Genomic DNA, 22,657 nt, shown 5'->3' on the forward strand with positions numbered 1-22,657 from the left:
AATGGGGAAAACAAATCAAAACTAAATAAAAGATTGCACCAAAGACCAAAGTTATAGTCTTGCTTGGAAAGAAGAATGGTAAACACATTTATTGTGGTTCATGTGCATAAAATGTTCTTGTCAAACTTGGCAAATACATCAAGAAACTGCATTTTAATAATAATAATAATAGAAATAGTAAAATTCCCAACTCTATAGAAAAAGAAAAAAGCACACATGTAGCACTGAAATATGTTATTGTTGTTGATTACAATTTATTTGAGCTATGAATCACTTGAATAGCTTCACACGTGCAGGGATGACTCGAAAAACAAAGTTCCAACTGCAGAGTCATCCCGTCTGTAAGAAAGTACTAACTTTTTTTAATCAAGAAAAAGGTTATTTTTATGAATCAATAAAGTAAATAATGCTGTACACCAAAAAACATAACAAATAAGTTTGAAGGAAACAAGATAGAGAAGCTGTCATTTTTTGATTTCCTAAACCCAATGCATGTGTGAATGCTTAACTTATTCCACGGTAACCTTATTAAAGGCTGGAGACAGACAGTTCATCTGCAGGTCAGCTGCCCTCTGGTGTGTACAAAAAGTCCTTCACTACCACGGGATAACCTCAGAAATTAAAGGAGAGGCAAAGCTTGGCAGTATTAATACCAAACCAAGGGTTACTCATCTACTCTCATGGTTCGGACCTGGTTTGATATATTCGCGAGACGCTGCTTAAGTTTACGCTGAGAAGATTCGTACTGCTCTGTGAGCTTTTTTAATTTGCTTGACATGATTTCCATGCTGGATTCAACGTGGTTGACTTTGTCCTCCAAGTCTTTGGCATCAGCAGCAGTGACCAGTGACTCATCTATGAGATTATCTTTCATCAGGATGGCCCTTCCCTTATCCTCTAGTGCATATTTTGCATCGGGATACTCGGTGAGCGCCTCCATCAGGTCGTCTTTGGACAGGGCAAACAAATCAGAATAGCCAACGCTCCGGATGTTGGCTGTTCTTCGGTTTCCTGCCTTACTGCCCTTGATTCCCAGGATACTGATTTCACCAAAGTATGCCCCGTCACTGAGAACCACAAACTGGGTGACCCCATCGTCTGCGACAACAGCCAGTTTTCCTTCTTTGATGATGTACATTTCCCTGCCAATATCTCCTTTCTTGCAGATGTAGTCACCAGGACTGAAAACTTGAGGCTGAAGCTTGAGGACCAACTCAACAAGCAAACCCGCTTCACAGTCTTGAAAGATGCGCACCTTTTTCAGCGTCTCCAGGTGGACATTGATGGCTATCTCAGCTTTAAGTTTGTCTGGCAGGTTCTTCAGTACCTGCTTCTCGTCACAGGTTTTGTCCTCGGTCCACAGATAGTCAAACCACTTCACCACCCTTGCCTCCAGGTCCTTGGTGACCTTCCGAAAGTGCATGTACTGTTTAATGGAGTCAATCTTAGCCTGGAACTCAACACGTCCAGCGTTCATGTTGGAAATCATAGCACCAACATTTCCTACAATGGTGGCAAAGATCAGAACACCAGTGAGGAAGTCGACGACCACAAAAAAGTACTCAACATCTCTAACAGGGGGAGGTGTCTCTCCAATAGTGGTCAGGGTAAGAGTGGACCAGTAAAAGCAGTAGATGTACTGCCTGGCCAGACGAGCGTACTCGCGGTTCTTGATGTCTGGATACACCCAGGTGTCCGAGCCAAAGCCGAGCACCTTGGAGAAGGCAAAGTAGAGGCAAGCATTCCAGTGGATGATGATGATGATGTAAAGAACAAGGTTAGCAATTCGGAATATGTTGGGGAAATTGGTCCGAGTTTCCGTGCGATCGAAGAACTCAAAGAGTCGGCCAAACTTAAAGAGGCGGTTGAACCTCCATTCTGGGTTATTGACTCCAAGTTTAATGAATGCAAGATCAGTGGGGAGAAGAGATAAGACGTCAAATTTGAATTGACGTGTTTTAACGTATTTGTCTTTCAGGACCTTTGAGTCCCTTACCAGCAGTCCTTGCTCTAGAAAACCTGTTGACACATAAGAATGTGATTAGCATGATTGTATAATTAAAGTTCCCTGTAAAATATCTCATTATTCAGTAATCACTGACCTGTTCTGGCTCTCACAAAAGTGTCAGCGGCGTACAGGGCATCTGAAATGTAGTCCAGAACGATCCATAGTGTGGAGTTTTTATATTGCAGTTCATTAAAACAAGCCCTGAAAGGAAGCACAAAGATGACTCAGATCTCTGGAACAGCAACAAAATATGAATACAGAGTAAAAACAATATGACATGAATGCATATTCACCTGGCCACCAGGAACATGAGGTTGTAGAACACTGGGATGGATATTGTGGCCAGCCAGTAGTAGTACAAATCTGTGGCAGGGTCCATGATCCACACTTCCTTTCTGAGAGACAAAAAGGAAGGTAAGGTCGAGACACTGATCCAGTATAGGGAACTACATTTATCCTGAGTGCCTAAGTTCTTGTGTAAGTTGAATTACAATATATGACAACAGGATTACAAACTCGGTAGATTTGGGGATAGGATTGAATCTTTTCGTTATCAAAGAGTCACAAATGTTTAGTGGCTCAGTGGCTGGTTTCTAAATCAACAACATGGTTTATGTATTTAGTATTTTGTTTTATTATGTGGTTTATTGTAAACCTTATTTTGTTTGTGCATGACGCAAGGCTATAAATCTGTAAAATCAATACATTTATTGGAAATATACACAAACACAGGTCAAATTATGAGAATATGTGTGAGAAAGAGAAAGAAGATATTGTGAGAAAATTCCCATTTTATGGAAATATGCACTCATACTTACGGCTCTTCCTTTTTCTTGTCATCCTTCTTGTCATCTTTCTTGTCATCTTTCTTGTCATCCTTCTTTTCATCCTTCTTGTCATCTTTCTTGTCATCCTTCTTGTCATCCTTCACATCCTTCTTCTCGTCTTTTTTCTCGTCCTTTTTTTCATCTTTTTTTCTGTAAATGTCCATAAATAGAGGCATCTGAGATAAATACGGCATGTTTTTAATGTCCTTGACATTCAGTAGTGCATGATTTCCTGAGGAGGGCACTGTGACACAGTACACTCATGTCCCTCTATATCTTACCAGTCAGTTAAAGGGATATCACCTGAGATCATCAGGGGACAATAATTCTTTTAATTTTAATTAAAAAATGTTTTGTTTTTTTTAATAAGTCACATCACCTGGGAACAGAAGTTTCTGAATACTATTTCCAATTAGATTTATACATAGAATAAATGTTGGTGAATAACAACTATTATACTGTAACAACAAGAGAGAGCAACACATGATTGTTTTTAAATGAACTAACAAATGTGTTTAAATATAATATATAATATCATCTTACCCATCATTGTTGTTGCAGTTGTTCTTGTTTTGTTGAGCCAACAAGCCGTTACTGCAAGAGAAACACACACCTGCATGAGTATTAATCAACCTAAATCAGCATGGGATCAGATGGAATAAACTAGTCTGCAGTCCCTGAAAATGATGCAATATTATTTTTCTGCAAACCATGGGAAATGTAACATTTGTATATTCAGGTGAAATTTACTTTTTTTGGGGTCCCAAACTTTGGCTAAGATTTAAGTGTATATGTTTTAAATAACATGCACTGCTTCAGTGACCAAATCAAAAATCAGAGTAGGTGTTACACATATGGCTGTAAATGAGTTGCTATGTTTTGCATCATCGTAGTTTTGGGTCCTGAGTTTGCCATCTTTAAAAAAAAGATCGTCCTTCTCTGTATCTCACTCCAATGACTGGATGTGGCTGCAGGTGTAAAACCCACCTGTTCTTGCTCCTCATGTTGCCCTCTGTCCTCTGGCTGCAGGAGCTGGACTCTGCAGGACCAACACTGCTTTTTCTCGAATGCATCATGTGGGACATGCCTGGGAAAAGAGGTCAACAGGAAGATGTTTTCATGCTGAGGTCTTTTCGATGAGGACTACACTTGAATTTAACATCAACCAGCATCCATTAACCAGCCCTGTCTCTAAAGATGGGTGTCCATTGGTCTGGAGACACGATACATTTATTGTGGGTCTAGTTCTCGCCTCGTGGTCTGCAGCAACCACAATTAAAAACTTCAATTAAAAAAGAGGCTGCGAACAGGAGAATGAAAAGATACTGTTGTTGGAAACCTTCTCACTTGGCCTAATGCTGCTTGTTTAGATTAGATAGATTAAAAGTAGGATTTTTAATCCATGGTAGTCGAAGGTACTGCACAAACTCAAAAAAGATTATAGTCACGATACGGAAAAAAAAAAAACAATTTGGAAGCTGGAGTCCAAAGAGAAAATTAGTGTTTGTCAAGCGCAAGGACACAGAAGCTGCGGTTTCCAGCACCAAACAAAGTCAGGCTTTTATACTGGAGAATGAGCAGCTTACAAAGCAAAATAGAGTTTCTGTTCCCAGTTTAAAAGCAAACATATGCTTACTATATTGTAGAATTTATTAGGTGGATAAAGTCTGGTTTTTCCTTGTGCCCTTTTCCTTAATTAAAAGTGTTATATAATATATTATGTTGGATGTTTTTTCCTGACAACAGACACACGTCAGTACTATCCTGACCTGGTTTCTGTGTATGTAACTCGGGTGTGTTCACACTAGACAAGGCAAACAGTACAGTACAACAGGCAAAAGGCAAAAGGTAAATTCTGTGTCAGCTAGACAGTTAAGTCTCATTAGCTCAGCATGTTTCTTCTTTAAATACTCAAATCCCTCTCTACCAGATTACATCTGCTAAAATTAGATTTTCAGCTCTGTGCGACTTTAGGATTTATTAGAATTATTAGATTAGAATTATAGAGTGAGTTTTTTTTGTCTTGCAAAACTGCAAAGAAAAACAACATTATCAACATCCATCATCAATGTTCACCTGGATGCGAGCGATAAAGATGATTGACGGTCAGGAGAATCCCTCTCCTACACCTCCAGCTCCCTTCCTCCCCTTGTTTCTCCTCTTTCCCATCACACAGCAGACTGGCAGCAGAGCTAAGGATTCATGCTCAAGTCAGATCCTACTGAACAAAGCCGGATGTCTGTCCTCTACAACAAGTCTCTGCAGAGAACCAGCACGTTTTGCTTTCCTGTGGAGAAAATCATCCTCTGCTGTGGAGGCGTTCCTTCTGTTCTGGTCCAAGCTGCACCACCTCCTGGTAGATGATGAGGGAGGGAGGGAGGGAGGGAGGGAGGAGGAGGAGAGAGGGATGAAGAGGAACATTTCTACACCTTTTAACTGTCTTCACAATAAAATACCTAAGTGTTTATGCAGCGTGAGCCCAATTAAGCCTGATGAGGCTTTCTATAGTGTTTGTAAGATCTGTTTTTAAGTTTGAAAATTACATTTTAAACCACACCCAGGTTGGGACCTTCCTCAGGTGAGGGTGTGTAATGATATTATTAAGGACAAAATCAAACATAGACAGCGGCATTATGTGTTCATAGGGATCTCAGTATTTGAAACCAAAATTCACTACACTGTAAGATAACTATAACCATACATTATATGTTGTATATCTTATTCAAGGAACTATGTATTTGGTGTGTAAATAAAAAATAATCCATAGAACCATAAACACATGTTTTAAGTGTCAGTTTAATCCGTCTGTTGTGTTTCACCTGAAATTCAAGGGGAACTGGTGGATAAACAGGACAGATTGGAGTCACGTCTTTATTTCTATTCCTTCCAGTCTGAGTAAATCCTCTTGGAGCATGTGCGCGGCTAAAGTGAGACATCAGACTCCACCTGCAGCTAAGAAAGGAGCCGGATAATCCTCCTGCAACCTCCGTTTATAATCTCTGCTCTGCTCTCTCGCCTCCTCTGCCAAATGCAGGATCTGAGGTCTCGGGACGAGCGCAGCTCCAGGTGTAAACACACTGTGAAAGACCACATGCAGAGACGAGGGATAATGGGATAGAGGTAATGCAAAGAGGTTGTTTACGTTATCTGTTTTCAGGAACAGACCCACACTTGTGTGTATGAATATGATAAGCAGAATTAAAAGATGTTATACAGTATGTTGGGTGAACTAAATATCAGATTAAATGCCACCAATTAAAGTGAAAAATAGCAACAGAAGGGGAAAAAAAGAACCGTAGAAATCTAGACCTTCACATGTAAGATGATGCCAGAAATGTGACACGGTGTTATGATGTCATCTTATTCTACCTGGGTTGCTCTTCGACCAATAATATTTCCATCTTTGATTGTTTCTTATGACATCACAGAAGATCAAAGGACCTCGAGGGGTATTTGCAAAGCCAATAAGAGGCAAAAGGATAGAGAGAGGAATGGAAGGAACTCAACATTATGAATTCTGACCTTTATAGAACACCACCGACTGACCAATTACGAGTCATTTCAGATTCATGCCTGCATACAGTACTTGTGTGTACTGAATGAATCTGCTTTACTTCGAAATGGATCAAAAGGGAGACGGAATGCACGTGGGAAGAAACCGTCCACTGCTCTATGTCATGCCGTTTGGAGAATACCCAACGGCGAACCAGCTCGACAATCTTGATATAGCGGTTTTAAATGAGTTATGGGACGAGGGGGTTTCAGAAGATGAGTATGTTGAACAAATGATTCATTTACAACATGAAAGTGTCCTGGGTCAAGACTATGACTTGGAAGAAGAAGAAGGAGAAGGAGAAGGAGAAGGAGAAGGGGAAGGGGAAGGAGAAGGAGAAGAAGGAGGAGAAGGAGGAGAAGAAGGAGAAGAAGAGCCCGATGAGGATGATGATGAATCTGATGATAATGAGGATGAGGACGATGATGACGAATTTCATACTGACGACGGCGACGGTGATGACGAATCTGATAGTGACGACGATGACGATTATTATCCCGACGACATTGAATTTATAGAGATTGATTGATTGAAACGATAGAGAACGACCACAATAATAACAACATTGATGTACCGCCTGTGACCAATAATGACCTCAATAACAACAACAATATTGTTGGTGAAAATAAGATTAATGTCCCCAGCAACTCTACGAGCATATGAATTCAAGTTTAAGTGCAAGTCCCTCTGTTGGGGGGGATGAGATGGAGGAAGGACAGAGTGTATGAGGGAGATTTCTTCGATGATTCCTTTTTTATTTAATTTTATTTTCTCCTGATGGTTTGTATTCTCCAGTAGAACGGAGAATACAATGGAGATGAGTTTAAGAAATCCATTTGAGAAGGTAATAAGAAACCTGACATACTATGCGTCCAGGAAACATGGCGAAAATCATGTTTGGATTTTGTTATACTTGCATTCTGGCCAAAAAGGATATAAAGCACGGTTTTTGTTTTGTTTTTCTTGTGGAGGACAGCCCTCTGAAAATTACAAGAAGAGGAAAAACAGGAATGCTGGTGATAGATGACACTATGATTTTATATGGCCCGATTTGTATATGGTACTCTACATACTTTGAGACCATCAGGTGGAGAGAAGAAAAAAACTCCCTTATACATGTATTGTTTCATGTGCCCAATCACTCTGCAGATGGTTTGAAAACTTTCTTGATAACGTATCAGATATTGGTTTTCTCATTAAATGTCATCAAAAAGAAGTATTCCAGATTGGACAAACTTTGTTTTTTTAATGTGAAGTATTCCTAAAGAACGTCAGCCTGAGATTTTAGAATAATGTGTAATCTCTCTCTCTCTCTTTCTCGCTCTGTGTCTGGCTGCAGAGTCAGATTACCTGCTGAACATGAGATTAGTGCTAATCTGTTGATGCCTCTTGGCAAGCAGGTGGAGAGTAAGTGACATCACAGTTCACACTGACTTGTTGGTGTGTGAATATCGAAAACTGTTGATGTTTTTCTTCATATAAATGATGTTGATTATGCATTTCCAACATGTTATTTGAAGTTTTTTGATATGACTGAAAGCTGTGCATTTTACATTACTGCAGCATTCTGAAAAATACAGTTCATTTTGTCACATGTGATGAACGCTGTGTCTCTGACTCACTGGAGCTCATGCTGATCACTAATCACTGGCCCCATGTGCATTTATAATTGCTCAGTTGCTCTGGATTCAGCTTGTTGTCTCAGGTTCGTGTCAGGTTGTTCTGCTCAGCGGTTCAGAAAACATCGAGGTCATAGAGGAGTGTGTTGAAATAAGTGCTTACATGACTGACTTGCGACGTGTGTCAGTGACGTTGTAGCCTCCGGTCAGACCATGATTATGTGACAGTTATCTGTAACACTTTGAATTACATACTTACACTACAAAAATGTAATTAATAAAAATGGAGGGACATAACAACAGTATCTGACATGTTTTTTCTTCCTCTTCTTCCTATTAGGTTGCATTTTGAGCTTCACCTTTCACTGCATGTGAGAGGTGTTCTGCTGTCACAATGAGACAGTTACTGTTTATTGAGGCCTGGGAATGCACTCCACTTGGGTGCTGATGTCCAAAAACATTCATTCAGCAGAAAGGAAGCATGACCATATGGACCACATTTAAAAACAAGTTCTTAGTTAAAATGACTGAACCTGGACATCAAACCAGTGACTACTTCTATTGATGTAGCAGAGGATGGTTGAATAAACATGAAATGAGGATCAGTCTCTGTGACATCACTGTTGACGCCAACTCCCAGTGCTGCTGATGTGTTAACAACCTGCTAACAGCTGCCACTACCCTGACTCACCAATTAAACTGGTTTCAGCCTGAGCGTCAACTCTGTGTGCCATCTCTTGGGAGCATGGTATCACGTTGGCGTCTGCATCGTCTAGAATCTAGGAAAATAAACTAAACTAAAGTAATGTGACAGCAGGACTACATTCAGACAATGCCTCCTGGTTTCATGAGCATGACCGTGACCTCAGTGGACTCCCGAAACAAGAAAAAACTAACATCTTAAAACAAAATAAACACACATCTGGACTGGTGACATTTGTGATTTAGAATTTTAAATAGCATCTTTTAATCTTTGTAATGACAGTGATGACTTTTCCCTTTTTTATGTTATCTTAGAAATTATGAAAAATACAAGACTGGTAAACTGTGATATTTCAAGTCACAGTATCACAGATTGAAATTTCCCAGACAAGATAAATAGATGTATAGAGAAATAGAGAAATAAATGGAGAATGGAGATAAATACACGGTAAACTTCTGTATGGTATTTAAAAAGGTAATTCCCAGTTTTCTTTGAAAATGATGTCTTTGGGCGGGAAAGCAACGGAACTGGCAACCCTGGTTAGCTGTGGGTTGTGCACACGGCACGTGGGTTCGGAGACAGTCAGTCGCAGAACGAGGACAACGAAGAGGTTGCTGAGTTCCACCTGTCCAGCATTTGATTAAGTATGGTTATATATAAGTACATATTCTTATTTAAGAGAAGCTATTAGTTTTTTTGTGGTGTATTTTTAAGACTGCAGGACAAACACGGTGCACGTGTTTAATGTACTTATCTGTTGATCTAAGTTTAGCAAAGTTAAAACTACATTTAGTTTCAAATGTTGTTCGCAACTTTTAAATGTGCGTTGTTTTAGTGTGCAACCATGTAGAGGTATCAGTGGCACTTCTGTCGCGGCCTGTGTCGGATTTAGCCGCCTGTCAGCTTAGCAATGGCAGTAATGTGGGGGCCAAATGTCACTGACCTTGATAAGGAAATCTGCATGTGGTCAAGTTTTTGCTTAATTGCAAATTAAGAGTCAACCAACTACCGAAACACTACAATCTATATATTTGATAAATGTTCACGTTGCTTCTGCCACAGTTTAAATTTGAAGCTTTTAGTTTAGGATTAGCTTAGTTGCTCCGGTCAGAGCACGAGGCTTGTAGTTTTTTTTCATGGCATTATCGTTGCGCCAAGAAGTCTCGCGGTGTTTCGACAACCTGCGTTTCTAGGCTAGCGAACTACAGCGTATTTTATAAGAAACGTATGAAAGTATGAATTTATATAAAACAATACAAATATAGCAACGTGGTTACATTTTATTTAGTTGTGTTTTTTGTACTTTTCAGGTCATTTAAAAATGGATGAGTGGGAAGAGACGGTAAGTGGTTTTTTTTAGGAACTTCTTAACCAATCACGTCCAGCTTTGTTCTTCCTGCCTTTAAGGCGGTCGGCACATCATTAATATTTTCCCGTCATTACAGGGAACTACTAACTCTGTTACTCTTACCAGCCACACCTCAAATGAAGGTATGTGTACTCCCTTGCTATAGAACTCATTCATTTATCTTCTACGGTTTTATCCTCCATATGAGGGTCGTGGGGGGGGCGCTCGTAGGGCAAAATGTGGGGTACACCCTGGACACGTTACCAGTCCATCACAGGGCCACATAGAGCCAACCACCCACTCTCACACACTCCTACAGTCAGTTTAGGGTATTTTTGGACTGTGGAAGGAAACCAGACTTAAGTGATAATCAACCACTTTAAGATGTGGATTCTTCTGGCTTTTATCACCTCCTGGAATAACTTTTTTCACTAAGGCTGCAGGATAAATATTAAGTTGTATGTGAAAATGTTTTTAATGATGACACCCTTTTAGGTTCACAGGAAAACTCTTGGAAGACTGATGGTGGTGACTTTGGAACAGGTAAGAAGATGGGAGGAGCAATGATCATTGCCCATGGTGTCATTGCTTAAGAATGTGGTTTCTGCTTTTCCTTAGGTCGTGGAGGCAGAGGCAGACGAGGGAGATTTACAGATTCCTTTTCCACAGGTGGCCGTTGATCCTATATTATTAAAAAAAATTGTACAATTCCAAATGAGTGAGGTCAGCATAATTTGTAAGATGCCATTGTGGCCATTTTACAACAGAATGCATAAATTGATGAAGGACATTAAACTGGAAAAAATCTCAAGCATTGCTCATAGCTGCATGGACAGTGTGCTCCGATCCAAAAGGACAAAACACATGAATGCTTAATGTCGTCTTGGCAATTGTTGCTGTATTCATTAAAATGAATATAGGTTCTATGTGTGGTATGTATGACTCTTTGCAATGTAGTGATATGTGGTGCATATGATACCAGACCCTCAGGCAGAGGTGACAATAAATGAATGGGAAGACTTTGTCCTCTGGTTCATAGAGTTGTCATAGATAAGACTAACTTCGTTTTTGATCTTTGTTCCATAGGTGGTGATGAAAATGGGACTGGTAAGTACTCGCAGTGTCACAGTATTTTGGCACATTGATTGAAAGAGTTGTCAATTGAGGCCGTTATGTTTTTAATATATGTTAATTTTACTTAATGATGGTGATGAAATGGACTCAGATTAGAATTATTTATTACTGGGTAACATTCTTAATATTGACTCAGTTGATTTGTCCTTTGCAGATACTAACAGCTGGAACAACACAGGAGGAGAAAAAGGTGGTTTCAGAGGGAGAGGAAGAGGTTAGACACTCATTCATTCACACAAACAGAAAATGTTTAACCTGAAGAAACGGTTACATGTGGAACAAAACTCATCTTAATAAAAAACAATTAAAATAAGCAAATATGTGGAGTGCGGTTTTCTGTCTTTGGGCCTGAAAGTCTGCAGTAGAGTTGTGTCGTGAAGAAGCACTTATTGGCTCATTATAGCACTTATTTTAAATTGGTTGTTAATCCTTCTGACTGTTTTGTTTTGTTTTGTTTTGTTTTGTTTTGTTTTGTTTTGTTTTGTTTTGTTTAGGACGTGGCAGGGGGTTTGGCAGAGCGGACAGGACTGGTAATGTTATTAGACAACTGGTGTAGAAAAAAAAAAAAAGAAAGTGAATTTAATGTGATTTGATTTATTTTTTTCTTTTTAACCAGATGATGATGATGATGATGATGGAGCATGTGAAACAGGCAAGTGTAGACTTTTTAATCCTAAATTTGTGATTTTATCAATTTTATCCACTTTATGCATTTTTTCCCAATACTATATGTTATTAACAGGCTTTAGAGGAGGAAGCCGGGGAGGTGGCAGAGGAGGAAGAGGTTTTAGACGAGGTATAAGTAACATCTTTCAAGACTTTCAAGAATTGTAGAAACTAACACATTCACAGCTCTCCTTCACCATAATAGGTAGGGCATTTCCAACAACTACAACATAATATGTGATGCATGCTGTATATTATTCTTCTCTTCGCACAGCCCCAATTACAGTTATTTTAGTTTAAAGACCTTTGCATGTTCTGGGTTTTTCTTCATGCAATTTATTCCTGCATTTATATATTTTTAACCTTTCACATCAAATGGGTAATTAAGAAAAGAAAATGTGCTCTGCTAAGACTCAAACCCTATTCAGTGGTAAAGATTAAATCTTCTGAATCAACCAACCATTTTTTTTTTATACTTTTGAATCAACTCAATGCGAGTTCTCTGCAATGTCTTGCAGTTTATTCATGTTAAAATCCTTTCAATTTAAAATGGGTGATAATGTGTTGTAGGTGGTGAAGATGGTGACAGAGGAGGCTTTAGAGGAGGTAAATAAACATTCATTAAATATTTTGGAATAACTATGCATTTCATACTAACAATGTGGCATGTCTCATTGTTTCAGGTTACCGTGGTAAAGATGACCAGACCTTCTCCAAAGGTTTGGGGAAGTGTTTTCTTTTTTTTACTGAATAATTGAGTTATTTCAGTTTTGAGTAGAGCTGCAACTAACATGTCAGAAAATGTTGAAAAATGAAAAACCGAGTAATTGATTATAAAAATAGTTGACAATTCATTTTGTAATCTGTAATATTCGTCTTTACTGTTGGAGTCCTAGGTTTTCACCGATGTTACTGTTTGTGATTAAAGGGAAAGACGATAATGACCCGGAACAGAGGGATGGAAGTGGTGAAGAAAGTAAGAAAACGATGGATTCATAGGAAACACATTCAGCTGTTCTGTGATGACATGAAACCTGGTCCACTCCTGTCTTCTGTTCTCACCCACAGAACCAAGAGTCACTTATATTCCACCTTCTCTCCCTGAGGACGAAGAGTCTGTTTTTGCTCACTATGAGAAAGGCATCAACTTCGACAAATATGATGACATACTGGTGAATGTCAGTGGAACCAACCCACCTCAGGCAATCATGGTAAGAAATCATGAATTAAAATTATTTAAATCATGAATTCATAAACAGTCTCATACTTTAAAACATCCAGTTTTTCTCTCTCTCTCTCTCTCTCTCTCTCTAGCGCAACAGGTTGAGAAGAAAAAAACTTTTCTAACAGAATATAAACAGATTTTTAATTATCTTTGAACTCTGTATCGTTAAGTAAGATAAATATTTAAAAAATGCCAGTTTCTGAAGGATGGGCTCATGCTGTAATGTAATCTAGTAAATAAACTATCTCATGGCAGCATATGAACTGTCTTTTGAAGCCAGTGTATGTGTTTCATGTTTTGTATTTCAGACTTTTGAGGAGGCAGCGCTGTGCGAGTCCCTGAACAAAAACATCAGCAAATCTGGGTACGTGAAGCCGACCCCGGTGCAGAAGCACGGCATCCCAATCATCTCTGCTGGCAGAGATCTCATGGCATGTGCCCAGACAGGATCTGGTAAAACGGTGAGATGAGAATCATTATATGACTTTACAGTTAGTTTATGTGAACAGAGTTTAAATGCATGTTTTCTCTCTGCAGGCTGCATTCCTGCTCCCGATGCTGCAACAGCTAATGGCAGATGGTGTGGCAGGCAGTCGCTTCAGTGAGCTACAGGAGCCTGAAGCCATCATTGTGGCCCCAACCAGGGAACTTATCAACCAGATCTACCTGGAGGCCAGGAAGTTTGCGTATGGGTGTGTTTCACACTTAGGCTTCAATTAAGGAATAACCATAGGGCAGCTTTAGACACCCACACCATACACAGGCTGCTGTGTGAAATTAAACATGTTTTCTCTAATCTTTGTAGGACCTGTGTGCGTCCAGTGGTTGTTTATGGTGGAGTCAGCACTGGACACCAAATTCGTGACGTGTTGAGGGGATGCAATGTCCTGTGTGGAACACCAGGGAGACTGATGGACATGATCGGAAGAGGAAAGGTAAATAAAAAAATTTGATTAAAACTGAATCAAAGACAGTAGGTCTTTATTGCATTTAAGCGGCTCATGTGTTCCTCTCAGGTTGGGTTAAGTAAGCTGCGGTACTTGGTGCTGGATGAGGCTGACCGCATGTTGGACATGGGCTTTGAACCCGAGATGCGCCGCCTGGTGGGATCCCCTGGAATGCCCACCAAAGAGAACCGTCAGACTCTGATGTTCAGTGCCACCTTCCCTGAGGACATTCAGAGGTTTGCTTGTGCATCAGCTGCCCTTTTCTCTAGCTATGGTTACATGGACACAAGTATTGGAATGAAAATGTAATGGTACAGCCCTTTTGGAAAGACATTTTTCTTCGAATGAGGGCTTATGAATAGTCGATCTGATAATGACTTTCTATCACATGTCTGATCCCCATAAACCTTGTATTTTCATTCCAGGAAAGAATAATGAACAGACACAAAAGTCGCAGATGAGGAAAACAAGATGGATAGCGATCAGTGAGGGGATGAGACATGCAGTGTTTAACTATGGAAGCAGAAGTGAAGCTTCTACTTATGGAGAACACTGCTCAAAACAGTCTGTTCTGACTGAACGCTTAATGCACGTGTACTCGCGCCACAATCAGATAATTTAATTTTCTGTCCATGTAAATGATGGAATCATAGATTCCACTCAGAATTAATCCTTTAGGAATTAATACATTTTGCAGATGTAAACATAGCTAATATTTCACTGTCCTTGATGTGAACTGTGTGTGTGTTATACAGGTTGGCTGCTGATTTCCTCAAAGTTGACTACCTGTTCTTAGCTGTGGGTGTGGTGGGTGGAGCCTGCAGTGATGTACAGCAGACATTTATTGAAGTTGGAAAGTTCAACAAGAGAGAACAGCTCCTTGACATTCTGAAGACCACTGGTAAAAGTTGATACATTTTTGTTTTCTACTGTTCAGAGGTTAACAGTATGGTTTGAATGTCTGTCTGCAAAAGTCGCATTGGAGTGAGTGATTGGCTATAACCCAACCACCAATGGGATCAGTACAAAGAAGTTAACATATCTACAGGATGCTGACGGGGAAGAGAGCTGACAGTCAAATATTATTTTACTCTTCCAGACTCTGAATGTGAGCACTTGTGTTTTAAAACTTAGCCTTTTAACAAAAGGACAATGTAATAAAATAAACAAATAATTGCTGCTTCATTTAACCTCACAGCAATACTTAATTTAAATTTATGAATGTCAGAACATGCTGAGAAATGTTCTTGCAGTTGTCGTGGGTTCTCGTTAAGTAATTTGATGAAATTTTCCTTAATGTTGGATGGTCCTGACAGTGATTGTGTTGTAGGAATGGACCGCACCATCGTCTTTGTGGAAAAGAAGAGATACGCTGATTTTATTGCCACGTTCCTGTGCCAGGAGAAGCTTCCAACTACCAGTATTCACGGGTAAGTGATGTGTTCAGAATGCTACAGTGTGTTGGCACTCATTTAAAATGTATGTGGTTAATGTGTCGTTAAATTGCAGTGACCGAGAGCAGTATCAGCGGGAGCAGGCCCTGGCGGACCTCAGGTCTGGCAAATGTCCTATCCTGGTTGCGACCTCTGTGGCTGCCCGTGGTTTGGATATTCCTGATGTACAGAATGTGGTGAACTTTGATCTTCCTAACAACATTGATGAGTATGTCCATCGTATTGGAAGAACTGGTCGTTGTGGAAACATTGGGAGGGCAGTGTCTTTTTATGACCCAACGACTGATGGCCCTTTGACTCGCTCCTTGGTTTCAATCCTGTCAAAGGTGAGATATAGCACTTCTAGGCTTTTATCACTAGGAGGCAGCACTTTAAAACAGCGAGAGTCTTGATTGTTTCTGTGTTGATCGGGATTCACAGGCTCAGCAGGAAGTGCCTTCGTGGTTAGAGGAGTACGCGTTCAGCAACCCCAGGACAGGAGAAGACTTCAACCCTTCCAGGAAGAACTTTGCCTCCACAGACTCCAGGAAGGTAATGAGACTGACCTTTCAGATTTATAAAGTGTTTGTCATGTTTACTGTTGCTCTTTCCCCAGTGTCCTTACTTTGTCCTTTGTTTTCAGGGTCAACAGACGGGGTCATTTCAAGAAAGTGCAGTGAATAGCCAGGTGACGGCTGCAGCTGATGATGAAGAATGGGAGTAAAGGGAATATTACAGCAGTAGCACCACACATTGACCTGAATTATTATTATTTTCAGTTGTCCAGGTTGTTGGACGTTTTATCACAGCAGTTTTTCTTCTGTGTAAAAAAAAAAAATGGTGCAAATGTCAAGTGAGAGATACAGATGTTCAGCTTGTTTTACTAGAGTAGTTTTGTTACAGTGAATAAAGACTGAAAATGTCTAGTGAGATGTTAAATGGTGAAACCACATCATGCCACTCTTCAGTTTGTTTTGCTTTTTTTTTTTTTTAGTACTTGAATCACTTATTGTTAAAATGGTTAATGTCTTGAAGATGAAGAGCGACAAAAATAAATGTGGTCCAAGCAAAGGTTTCTGAATGTGAGTCTTCCAAGTACCTTCAACAGACACTGCAAGTGTCTCCTTGCTGTTTACTTTAGGATTAAATCCTTCATGATCCATCGGTTATGTTAGAAATTAACTAAACCATCACTGATGCCGCTTACTACATTTAGTGTAACCTTCTCCCCAAAGTCCCTTGAGACTCTGGAGCTGATAGCATTGATTTGATTCAATTGAAGGGAATGTCAACTTAAATAATAACCAAACAGCTAAAATTCAAGGTTACAGACTATTTTTATTTGGAAAGTGTCAGAGTCTCCCCAAATCATGCAAATGTATACATTGAAATTGGAAAGGAATAAATGCATGGTGGATGTTAAAATTGTAATAATTATAAAAATAATTCTATCTCCCCAACCTTAAATGTAGTTTTGACAGAATTTGTTAATTTTTGTATTTTGTAATGGAAGTCTTTATGCATAGTTTGTAATATTGGCAGTTTTATGTATACATAGTAATGATTTGTATTTAAGTTATAATCCTTATAGTTTTATCTCATAAAAAGTGTTAAATGCTGAGTCGTCCATATTTTATTTTGCATAATTGCACCCGTAAAAAAACAACTAAGAAACCATGAAGGCTTCGCTGATGGGGGCTGCTTGGGATCTCTGATTTTTAACGAGAATAATAATCTAAATCCCTCCTTGTCCGGTAGCTCCGCCCACGTCACTCGCCTCTTGGAGTTGGTTGCTATTATGTTGGCTCGTCTGTATTTCACTCGCATATAAATTACGACAACCCCAAAATGAAAAGAACCTTGTCTGTGGAGCTTTGGCGCCCTCCAGCGGGGCTGGTTGGGAATATCTATGTTAGGAACATTTTGATTGGAGAAACACTTCCTAGTCCCGAAGCTGCGCCCACACCACCCTCTTCGTCTAATTGGTTGGCGGTGTGTTTCCAGTTTCAAAACTTGTGTATCAACCGGAAGCTGAAGTCATGAGCGAAGTAAACAGCTCAAAATAAACCCCTAACTGTCAAATAAGGAAACAAGAATAAGCTCACAGTTAAGGCGGACACTCGGCCAACGAGCAACAGCTCTTTTAGCTGTTAGCTTTGATGCTGCAGCTAACGTGCTAACCATGAAAGCAACGAACAAACACAAGGTAAGATTATCCAAACACGTCATGGCAGCTAACACGTTAGTCTGTGATAACTAACTAACTGCGAGTGTGGGTGACACACAACCAATTAAGAGACAGTAACAGTTCATATAAACAAGCTGTGACCTGTCAGATAGACAGGCAAGGTTTTGTGTTACGTTAGCACAGTTTCAGTTTAAACATAAGAAACGTACACCATCAACTGGGGATGCACGATATTTGACCTTTTGTCATGTCCGATATGCCGATATATTGGGAGTGCTTGGGCCGATAACTGTTACACATATGTGTATACCTTGCGCCTGCAGAGGTCATTTAGTCTCTTCTGTAGTGAAATTAACATCCATTTTTGCCTACTCATGTCGCAGCAGATGTAGATATACATTTTCTTAATTGAGCAAAATAAATAAATGTTAAAAATAAAATACAATAGTTACAGAGGGCACCAGCGTAGATGTCAAGGAGGTAGCAGCCGTTTTAGCCTACTGTTGTAGTCTGTGGTCTGTAGGTATTGATGATAGATGTTGTGACTCCTGAGAGACTTGTGAAGGATGAGCCGCATCAGCTGTCAATTTAAAGCAACACTGGAAACAAAATATGATGTTATGATGTTAAGTGTTTCTTTGGATAATCCGGGTCACAGTCATGTGGTCATTTTGTGGATCAGGGGGCAGATTTCACTCCGTTCAACCCTGCTGTGTTGTTGTGACTAGCAGGTAGTGACGTCAGGGAGGCTGACAGGAGGAGTCAAAGGACAGCAGGCCAGAAGACCGTAAGCACTCTTGAATTTGTGATATACTGCTTATCCTTCATCCTCATTATACACTGTGTACTACAGTTAGAAAGCTGCTAACTCTTGCTCTCGCCTGTGTTGTTAGGGCGACGGCATCCGCCCATCCAGAACCAGCCTTCTCTTTGTACTCCACTGACTCTGAGGAGCAGGTACATGAATTCAGCATATGTGCAACCACTGCACAGAACAGTCATGTGTCCAAAAAGACCTGATCATTTAGTTTCAGATAATTTATTAGGTTGTTCCAATCAAGCCGTCTTTTTCAATGGCTTGACCTATGTAAAATGTTTAAGGATGGGCTGACTCTAGGTTAGAATATGTCTATCCAGAATCCAGAGAATCCAGGTTTCTCTGTAAACCTGGATTCTCCTGCTTTTGTGCTCAGTGACTTTCACAGCTGTATTTGTGTGTTCCCAGGTCATTTCTCTGCATGAAGGTCTGGACCGCTGTGCTGCCCTGCTCACTGACATCCTCCAGGCTGACCTCACAGGTCAGAGGAGTTTCCTTATGTAATGTCTTTTGATAAAGCAATAGTGGTGATTATTAATAGTGGTGTGATTAATTGATTGAGAAAAAAAAATTAAGAATTCGAATCAATCAAAAACACCATTTTGTATTTGCAGCTACTCGTTCTGAGGATTTGCTGCGTTTACCTCTGTTTTTGTGCTTTCTCTGTTTTACTTCATGTATTTCTCTCTGTGTTATACTGGAAAAAAGTTTTTCATATTTTTGAAAGCAAGTTTGAGCTCACCTAAAAATTCAGAGAAATGTCTGGGGTTCTGTACGGGGAACCTTTTGAAAACGGCAAAAAAATTGTTTTGTGTCGTTTCTGTGTGGATGTGGCCTTAGATCATTTAACACTACAGTGAAGTAAACCGATAACATCATTAGAATATGGTGTCCGTATTAGGGCTGCAGCGATTAATCAATTACTGATTAATTAATTGGTTTTGAGTGTTTTTTTTAAATAATTATTAATTATAATGAATAATTTTCAGCTTCTTAAATGTCCATATAACAATGAAATGATTCAAACTGGATAACATTTTCTGTCATGTTATGGACCACTGCCCAACACAAAGTCCTGGTCTATCATAATGTTGTGTGTGTTTGTGTGTGTAAAAGCTTCGCCAAGCCCTCCTAAAGCAGCGATGTTTCGAGCAGCCAAATCAAGACCATCCACCTCACTCAAGAAGACAGTGAAGAAACTACCTAAAAAGACAGGTAAGAGTGGTTCTGCTGTCACGGTCTTTGTATGAGTCTGCCAAATTTTCACCCATCTCCATCTCTGCCTCCAGCACAAAATAATCCACAGTCTCTTCCACGTGGAGCAGCAAGCACCACTCCAAGGAGAGGTCAGAAGTCTCCAGCTGCTCATTCAGGAGTGAAGCTGCAGCCACCTCAGAGGCCTACTCCCAGGAAATTTCAAGCCTCCCCCTCCATCGCCCCAAATCAGTTGCAGACCTCTGTAACTCCTACCCAGACCCCTATCTCTTCTGTTAAGACCTCCATCCCTTTTACCCAGACATCCATCCCCCCATTTCAGCCTCAGAGCTCTGTCCTTCTCTCTGTGAACCAGTCATCTTCTCAGCCAGGCCGAGCGCCTCTTGGAGCTGAACACGATGTTGAAGAGGAGGAGTCTGTTCCTGTGAGAGACATCAACACCCATCGCGCTGCCAAAGACACGCGCACAGCTGTAGGTCATGTGCCTCCACATGTCCTCAGCTGTTCCTCAAAGGTGTCGAACATGCGCTTGGACCCTGGACATGTTGATGAAATCCCTCAGGATGCACACATCAGCATAGAGAGGGCAGTGAAAGAGAAGAAGGTGGAGTATCTATTGGGAGAACTCAAGGCTCTGCTCGCTGGACAAGGTAACCTGTGTGTTATTATGTTTTCAGTTAGTCCTCTGAAGTGTTCACTTGGACTCAAGGCTGAACTGATTAGATTTTGATGTATAGTCAAAGTTTAAAGTCAGTGTTGCTTCCAAACCTACCTTTTTGCCTTGTGAGCATAAATGTTCAGAAACGCCAGAAGAGAATATTACATAATAATATTATTCACATATGTTTACTTTAACCTCACAAAACTCTCTTTTATACAGGCAGTATATCAGAGAGGCTGCTCGGTCACCTGGAGGAGGCTGTGACCTTAAATGTCAACAGTGAGAGTCTTTCAGACCCGTCATCACTGCACAGCCAGAATATTCAGCTGCGCAGGTAACCACACACCTGATGACTGTGTGTGTGTGTGTGTGTGTGTTCATCTGCATGACTATGCTACCCTAAATGTGTCTGTGTGTGTGTCAGGCGCGTGAGGATTCTGAACCAGCAGCTAATGGAGAAAGAGAAAGCAGAGAGACGACAGAACACACACTGTAACTCAGGAGGTAAAGTGTGTGTGTGTGTGTGTGTGTGTGTGTGTGTGCGCACATCTTTCTATTGCTTTTTACCTCAAGACCATGAAAGTTACTTATTGAAGGTAATAAGCCTTAGGGTTTTGAGTTCGAATTTGGTATAGGTTTAGCTAGGGGTGACGAGGGAGTGTGAGCCAAGCTCCGTGTCTGAATGACTGGACTTTGTGTGTGTGTGTGTGTGTGTGTGTGTGTGTGTGTGTGTGTGTCTCTTCACAGTGACGATTCTGCAGGACCAGCTCACTGCAGCTCAGTGGCGACTGCAAGAACTGCAGCACGACCTGACTGAGCTGCGGGAAGCACTGCAGGACACACGGAGTGAGCTGAGAGGCCGAGAGGCCGAGAACACCATCATCAGGACAGGTTTGGAATGAGTGACATCTGTGGTCTACAGCTCATATGAGTCAAATCAAGCAAAACTTGATTTATATGGCACATTTTATACACAACAACAACAGTTTCCGAACAATTTCTGTTTCAAAATGCTGGCTGGTTTGCTGCTGTAGAAATATGGCAAAAAAAATGGCAGCCTCTTCCATAAATTACATAGTAAAGGCTGATATAAAGGCAACAAAAAAACACTCATACAAACATGCTTTTGGGGATACACAGTAAACCCTCCTAAAGCTTTACATTTTAAACTTTTATCCTCTTTGTTTGTACACAGATTTGGAAGCAACGAAACGCAGGCTGGTGGATGTGGAAAGAGAGAAGAGTGAGTTGGCCTCATTCTTCCAACAAAGACTGGAAGAGAATGGGAACCTGAAGAGGTGGGCGTGTGACATTTTGGCTGGTCCTCACATTGTATCACACATTCAAAAAGCTGTTTGTGGGGTTAAGACCTGGTTTTAGGGTTGGGGATGTAGTTGTTATAGTTAAGGTAAGAGGCCAGGGCATGCATAATGTCTGAATGTCCTCACAAAGATTGCAGTACTAAAAAATGTGGGCATGAGAAATGTGGGTGCAGCAGATGATTGTGAGAAATCTGCCATTAAGCTCCTTCCTTCACCACTCAGGTTACCTCAAAGTCAGGATTCATCAGCTCGTCCTCCAGTCATGAACAACTCAGTGATGTCGCCGCCACATCAGCCTCCTACCGAGCGCATCACTCACTACCTGATGTCTCTCGACCGCCCTGGTCCTGCACGCGCTCAGCATGCATCTGCAGACACAGAGAAAGGAGGTGGTGTCAGAGCTGTGGACATCGCAGCGCCTCCTGTCCTCCAGTCTCACTGCTCACGTGAGCGGCGCCTGGACTCCACACTGTCCCAGTGTGACGCCGAGTCTGAGTGGTCAGAGTCGACGTTTAACACAAGAGACGAGATGGCGTTCAGAGACGGCTTGGAAGCTCTGGACGCCAGCATTGCCAGTCTGCAGAAGACCCTTCAGCTGGATTTGAGGAGGTGATCCACCCTCAGCCTCTGTGTTTTGTTTTTTTGTTTTTTATTATGAATTACAGCACAAGCTTCATTTTTACCCCACAGTTTTTATTATTTATAATCTAAGATTGGAAATAAAGCAATATATAATACTATTTCTTCCTGGTTGTGATGGAAAACACATCTCAAGAATGCCTTCAGCAAATTCCTTCAGCTGATCAATTTATCTGCCTATTAAAGCAGGTACAAGCTGCAGAGGATCTTTTCAGATTTGGTACAAACATTCATTAGATTCACTTAACATAACATATGGAGTAAATGACTAAGTGAGCAAATTGCAATTTTGTGGGTGCACATTTTCCACCAGCAGCAGCAGTTGCCTCAGATTGTATAGATTGTACATAAA

The 22,657-nt window shown here is 40.6% G+C and overlaps 3 protein-coding genes across 5 annotated transcripts; 2 read left to right on the forward strand and 1 right to left on the reverse strand.

Moving 5' to 3' along the window:
* Nucleotides 1-227: 227 nt before the first annotated feature.
* On the reverse strand, nucleotides 228-5,149 carry LOC131445966 (cyclic nucleotide-gated channel cone photoreceptor subunit alpha-like). The gene is made up of 7 exons (XM_058616795.1): nucleotides 4,912-5,149; nucleotides 3,823-3,922; nucleotides 3,379-3,429; nucleotides 2,827-2,985; nucleotides 2,302-2,403; nucleotides 2,103-2,209; nucleotides 228-2,019 (listed from the first exon to the last, which is right to left on the reverse strand). The coding sequence occupies exons 2-7, from the start codon at nucleotides 3,918-3,920 to the stop codon at nucleotides 665-667; spliced, it is 1,872 nt and encodes a 623-aa protein (XP_058472778.1). The 5' UTR covers nucleotides 3,921-3,922; nucleotides 4,912-5,149; the 3' UTR covers nucleotides 228-664.
* A 4,076-nt stretch (nucleotides 5,150-9,225) lies between these two features.
* Nucleotides 9,226-16,538, forward strand: ddx4 (DEAD (Asp-Glu-Ala-Asp) box polypeptide 4). Of its 2 annotated transcripts, XM_058616462.1 has the most exons (23): nucleotides 9,226-9,354; nucleotides 10,021-10,052; nucleotides 10,156-10,201; nucleotides 10,554-10,601; nucleotides 10,677-10,727; nucleotides 11,145-11,165; nucleotides 11,347-11,406; nucleotides 11,687-11,722; nucleotides 11,809-11,844; nucleotides 11,935-11,988; nucleotides 12,429-12,464; nucleotides 12,542-12,577; nucleotides 12,787-12,834; nucleotides 12,927-13,069; nucleotides 13,392-13,544; nucleotides 13,621-13,775; nucleotides 13,889-14,018; nucleotides 14,100-14,266; nucleotides 14,786-14,931; nucleotides 15,361-15,460; nucleotides 15,540-15,810; nucleotides 15,905-16,015; nucleotides 16,107-16,538. In XM_058616462.1, exons 2-23 carry the CDS (start codon nucleotides 10,032-10,034, stop codon nucleotides 16,185-16,187), a joined length of 1,950 nt encoding a protein of 649 aa, XP_058472445.1. In that variant the 5' UTR covers nucleotides 9,226-9,354; nucleotides 10,021-10,031; the 3' UTR covers nucleotides 16,188-16,538. The 2 variants fall into 2 exon arrangements, with proteins under 2 accessions (XP_058472445.1, XP_058472454.1); XM_058616471.1 differs by lacking the exon at nucleotides 10,677-10,727.
* An 843-nt stretch (nucleotides 16,539-17,381) lies between these two features.
* ccdc14 (coiled-coil domain containing 14) lies at nucleotides 17,382-22,406 on the forward strand. Of its 2 annotated transcripts, none has more exons than XM_058616487.1 (11): nucleotides 17,382-17,669; nucleotides 18,380-18,438; nucleotides 18,545-18,608; nucleotides 18,877-18,949; nucleotides 19,585-19,683; nucleotides 19,758-20,333; nucleotides 20,564-20,678; nucleotides 20,769-20,848; nucleotides 21,092-21,235; nucleotides 21,540-21,642; nucleotides 21,889-22,406. In XM_058616487.1, the coding sequence occupies exons 1-11, from the start codon at nucleotides 17,646-17,648 to the stop codon at nucleotides 22,277-22,279; spliced, it is 1,728 nt and encodes a 575-aa protein (XP_058472470.1). In that variant the 5' UTR covers nucleotides 17,382-17,645; the 3' UTR covers nucleotides 22,280-22,406. The 2 variants fall into 2 exon arrangements, with proteins under 2 accessions (XP_058472470.1, XP_058472480.1); XM_058616497.1 differs by having other exon boundaries at nucleotides 18,383-18,438.
* The last annotated feature ends 251 nt before the right edge of the window (nucleotides 22,407-22,657 follow it).

Source organism: Solea solea, chromosome 2, assembly GCF_958295425.1.
Source record: "Solea solea chromosome 2, fSolSol10.1, whole genome shotgun sequence".
Taxonomy (NCBI): domain Eukaryota; kingdom Metazoa; phylum Chordata; class Actinopteri; order Pleuronectiformes; family Soleidae; genus Solea; species Solea solea.

What these genes read in the sequence shown, in the direction of transcription:
- LOC131445966 (XM_058616795.1), bottom strand. Translation starts at nt 3,920, where the DNA reads ATGTCCCACATGATGCATTCGAGAAAAAGCAGTGTTGGTCCTGCAGAG. An exon ending in AACTGCAACAACAATGATGG is followed by an intron (nt 2,986 to 3,378) that starts GTAAGATGATAT and finishes GGACATTTACAG; the next exon opens with AAAAAAAGATGAAAAAAAGG. An exon ending in GACAAGAAAAAGGAAGAGCC is followed by an intron (nt 2,404 to 2,826) that starts GTAAGTATGAGT and finishes TTTGTCTCTCAG; the next exon opens with AAAGGAAGTGTGGATCATGG.
- ddx4 (XM_058616462.1), top strand. Translation starts at nt 10,032, where the DNA reads ATGGATGAGTGGGAAGAGACG. An exon ending in TGGCAGAGCGGACAGGACTG is followed by an intron (nt 11,723 to 11,808) that starts GTAATGTTATTA and finishes CTTTTTAACCAG; the next exon opens with ATGATGATGATGATGATGAT. An exon ending in TGATGGAGCATGTGAAACAG is followed by an intron (nt 11,845 to 11,934) that starts GCAAGTGTAGAC and finishes TGTTATTAACAG; the next exon opens with GCTTTAGAGGAGGAAGCCGG.
- ccdc14 (XM_058616487.1), top strand. Translation starts at nt 17,646, where the DNA reads ATGAAAGCAACGAACAAACACAAG. An exon ending in GGACAGCAGGCCAGAAGACC is followed by an intron (nt 18,439 to 18,544) that starts GTAAGCACTCTT and finishes CTGTGTTGTTAG; the next exon opens with GGCGACGGCATCCGCCCATC. An exon ending in GGCTCTGCTCGCTGGACAAG is followed by an intron (nt 20,334 to 20,563) that starts GTAACCTGTGTG and finishes TCTTTTATACAG; the next exon opens with GCAGTATATCAGAGAGGCTG.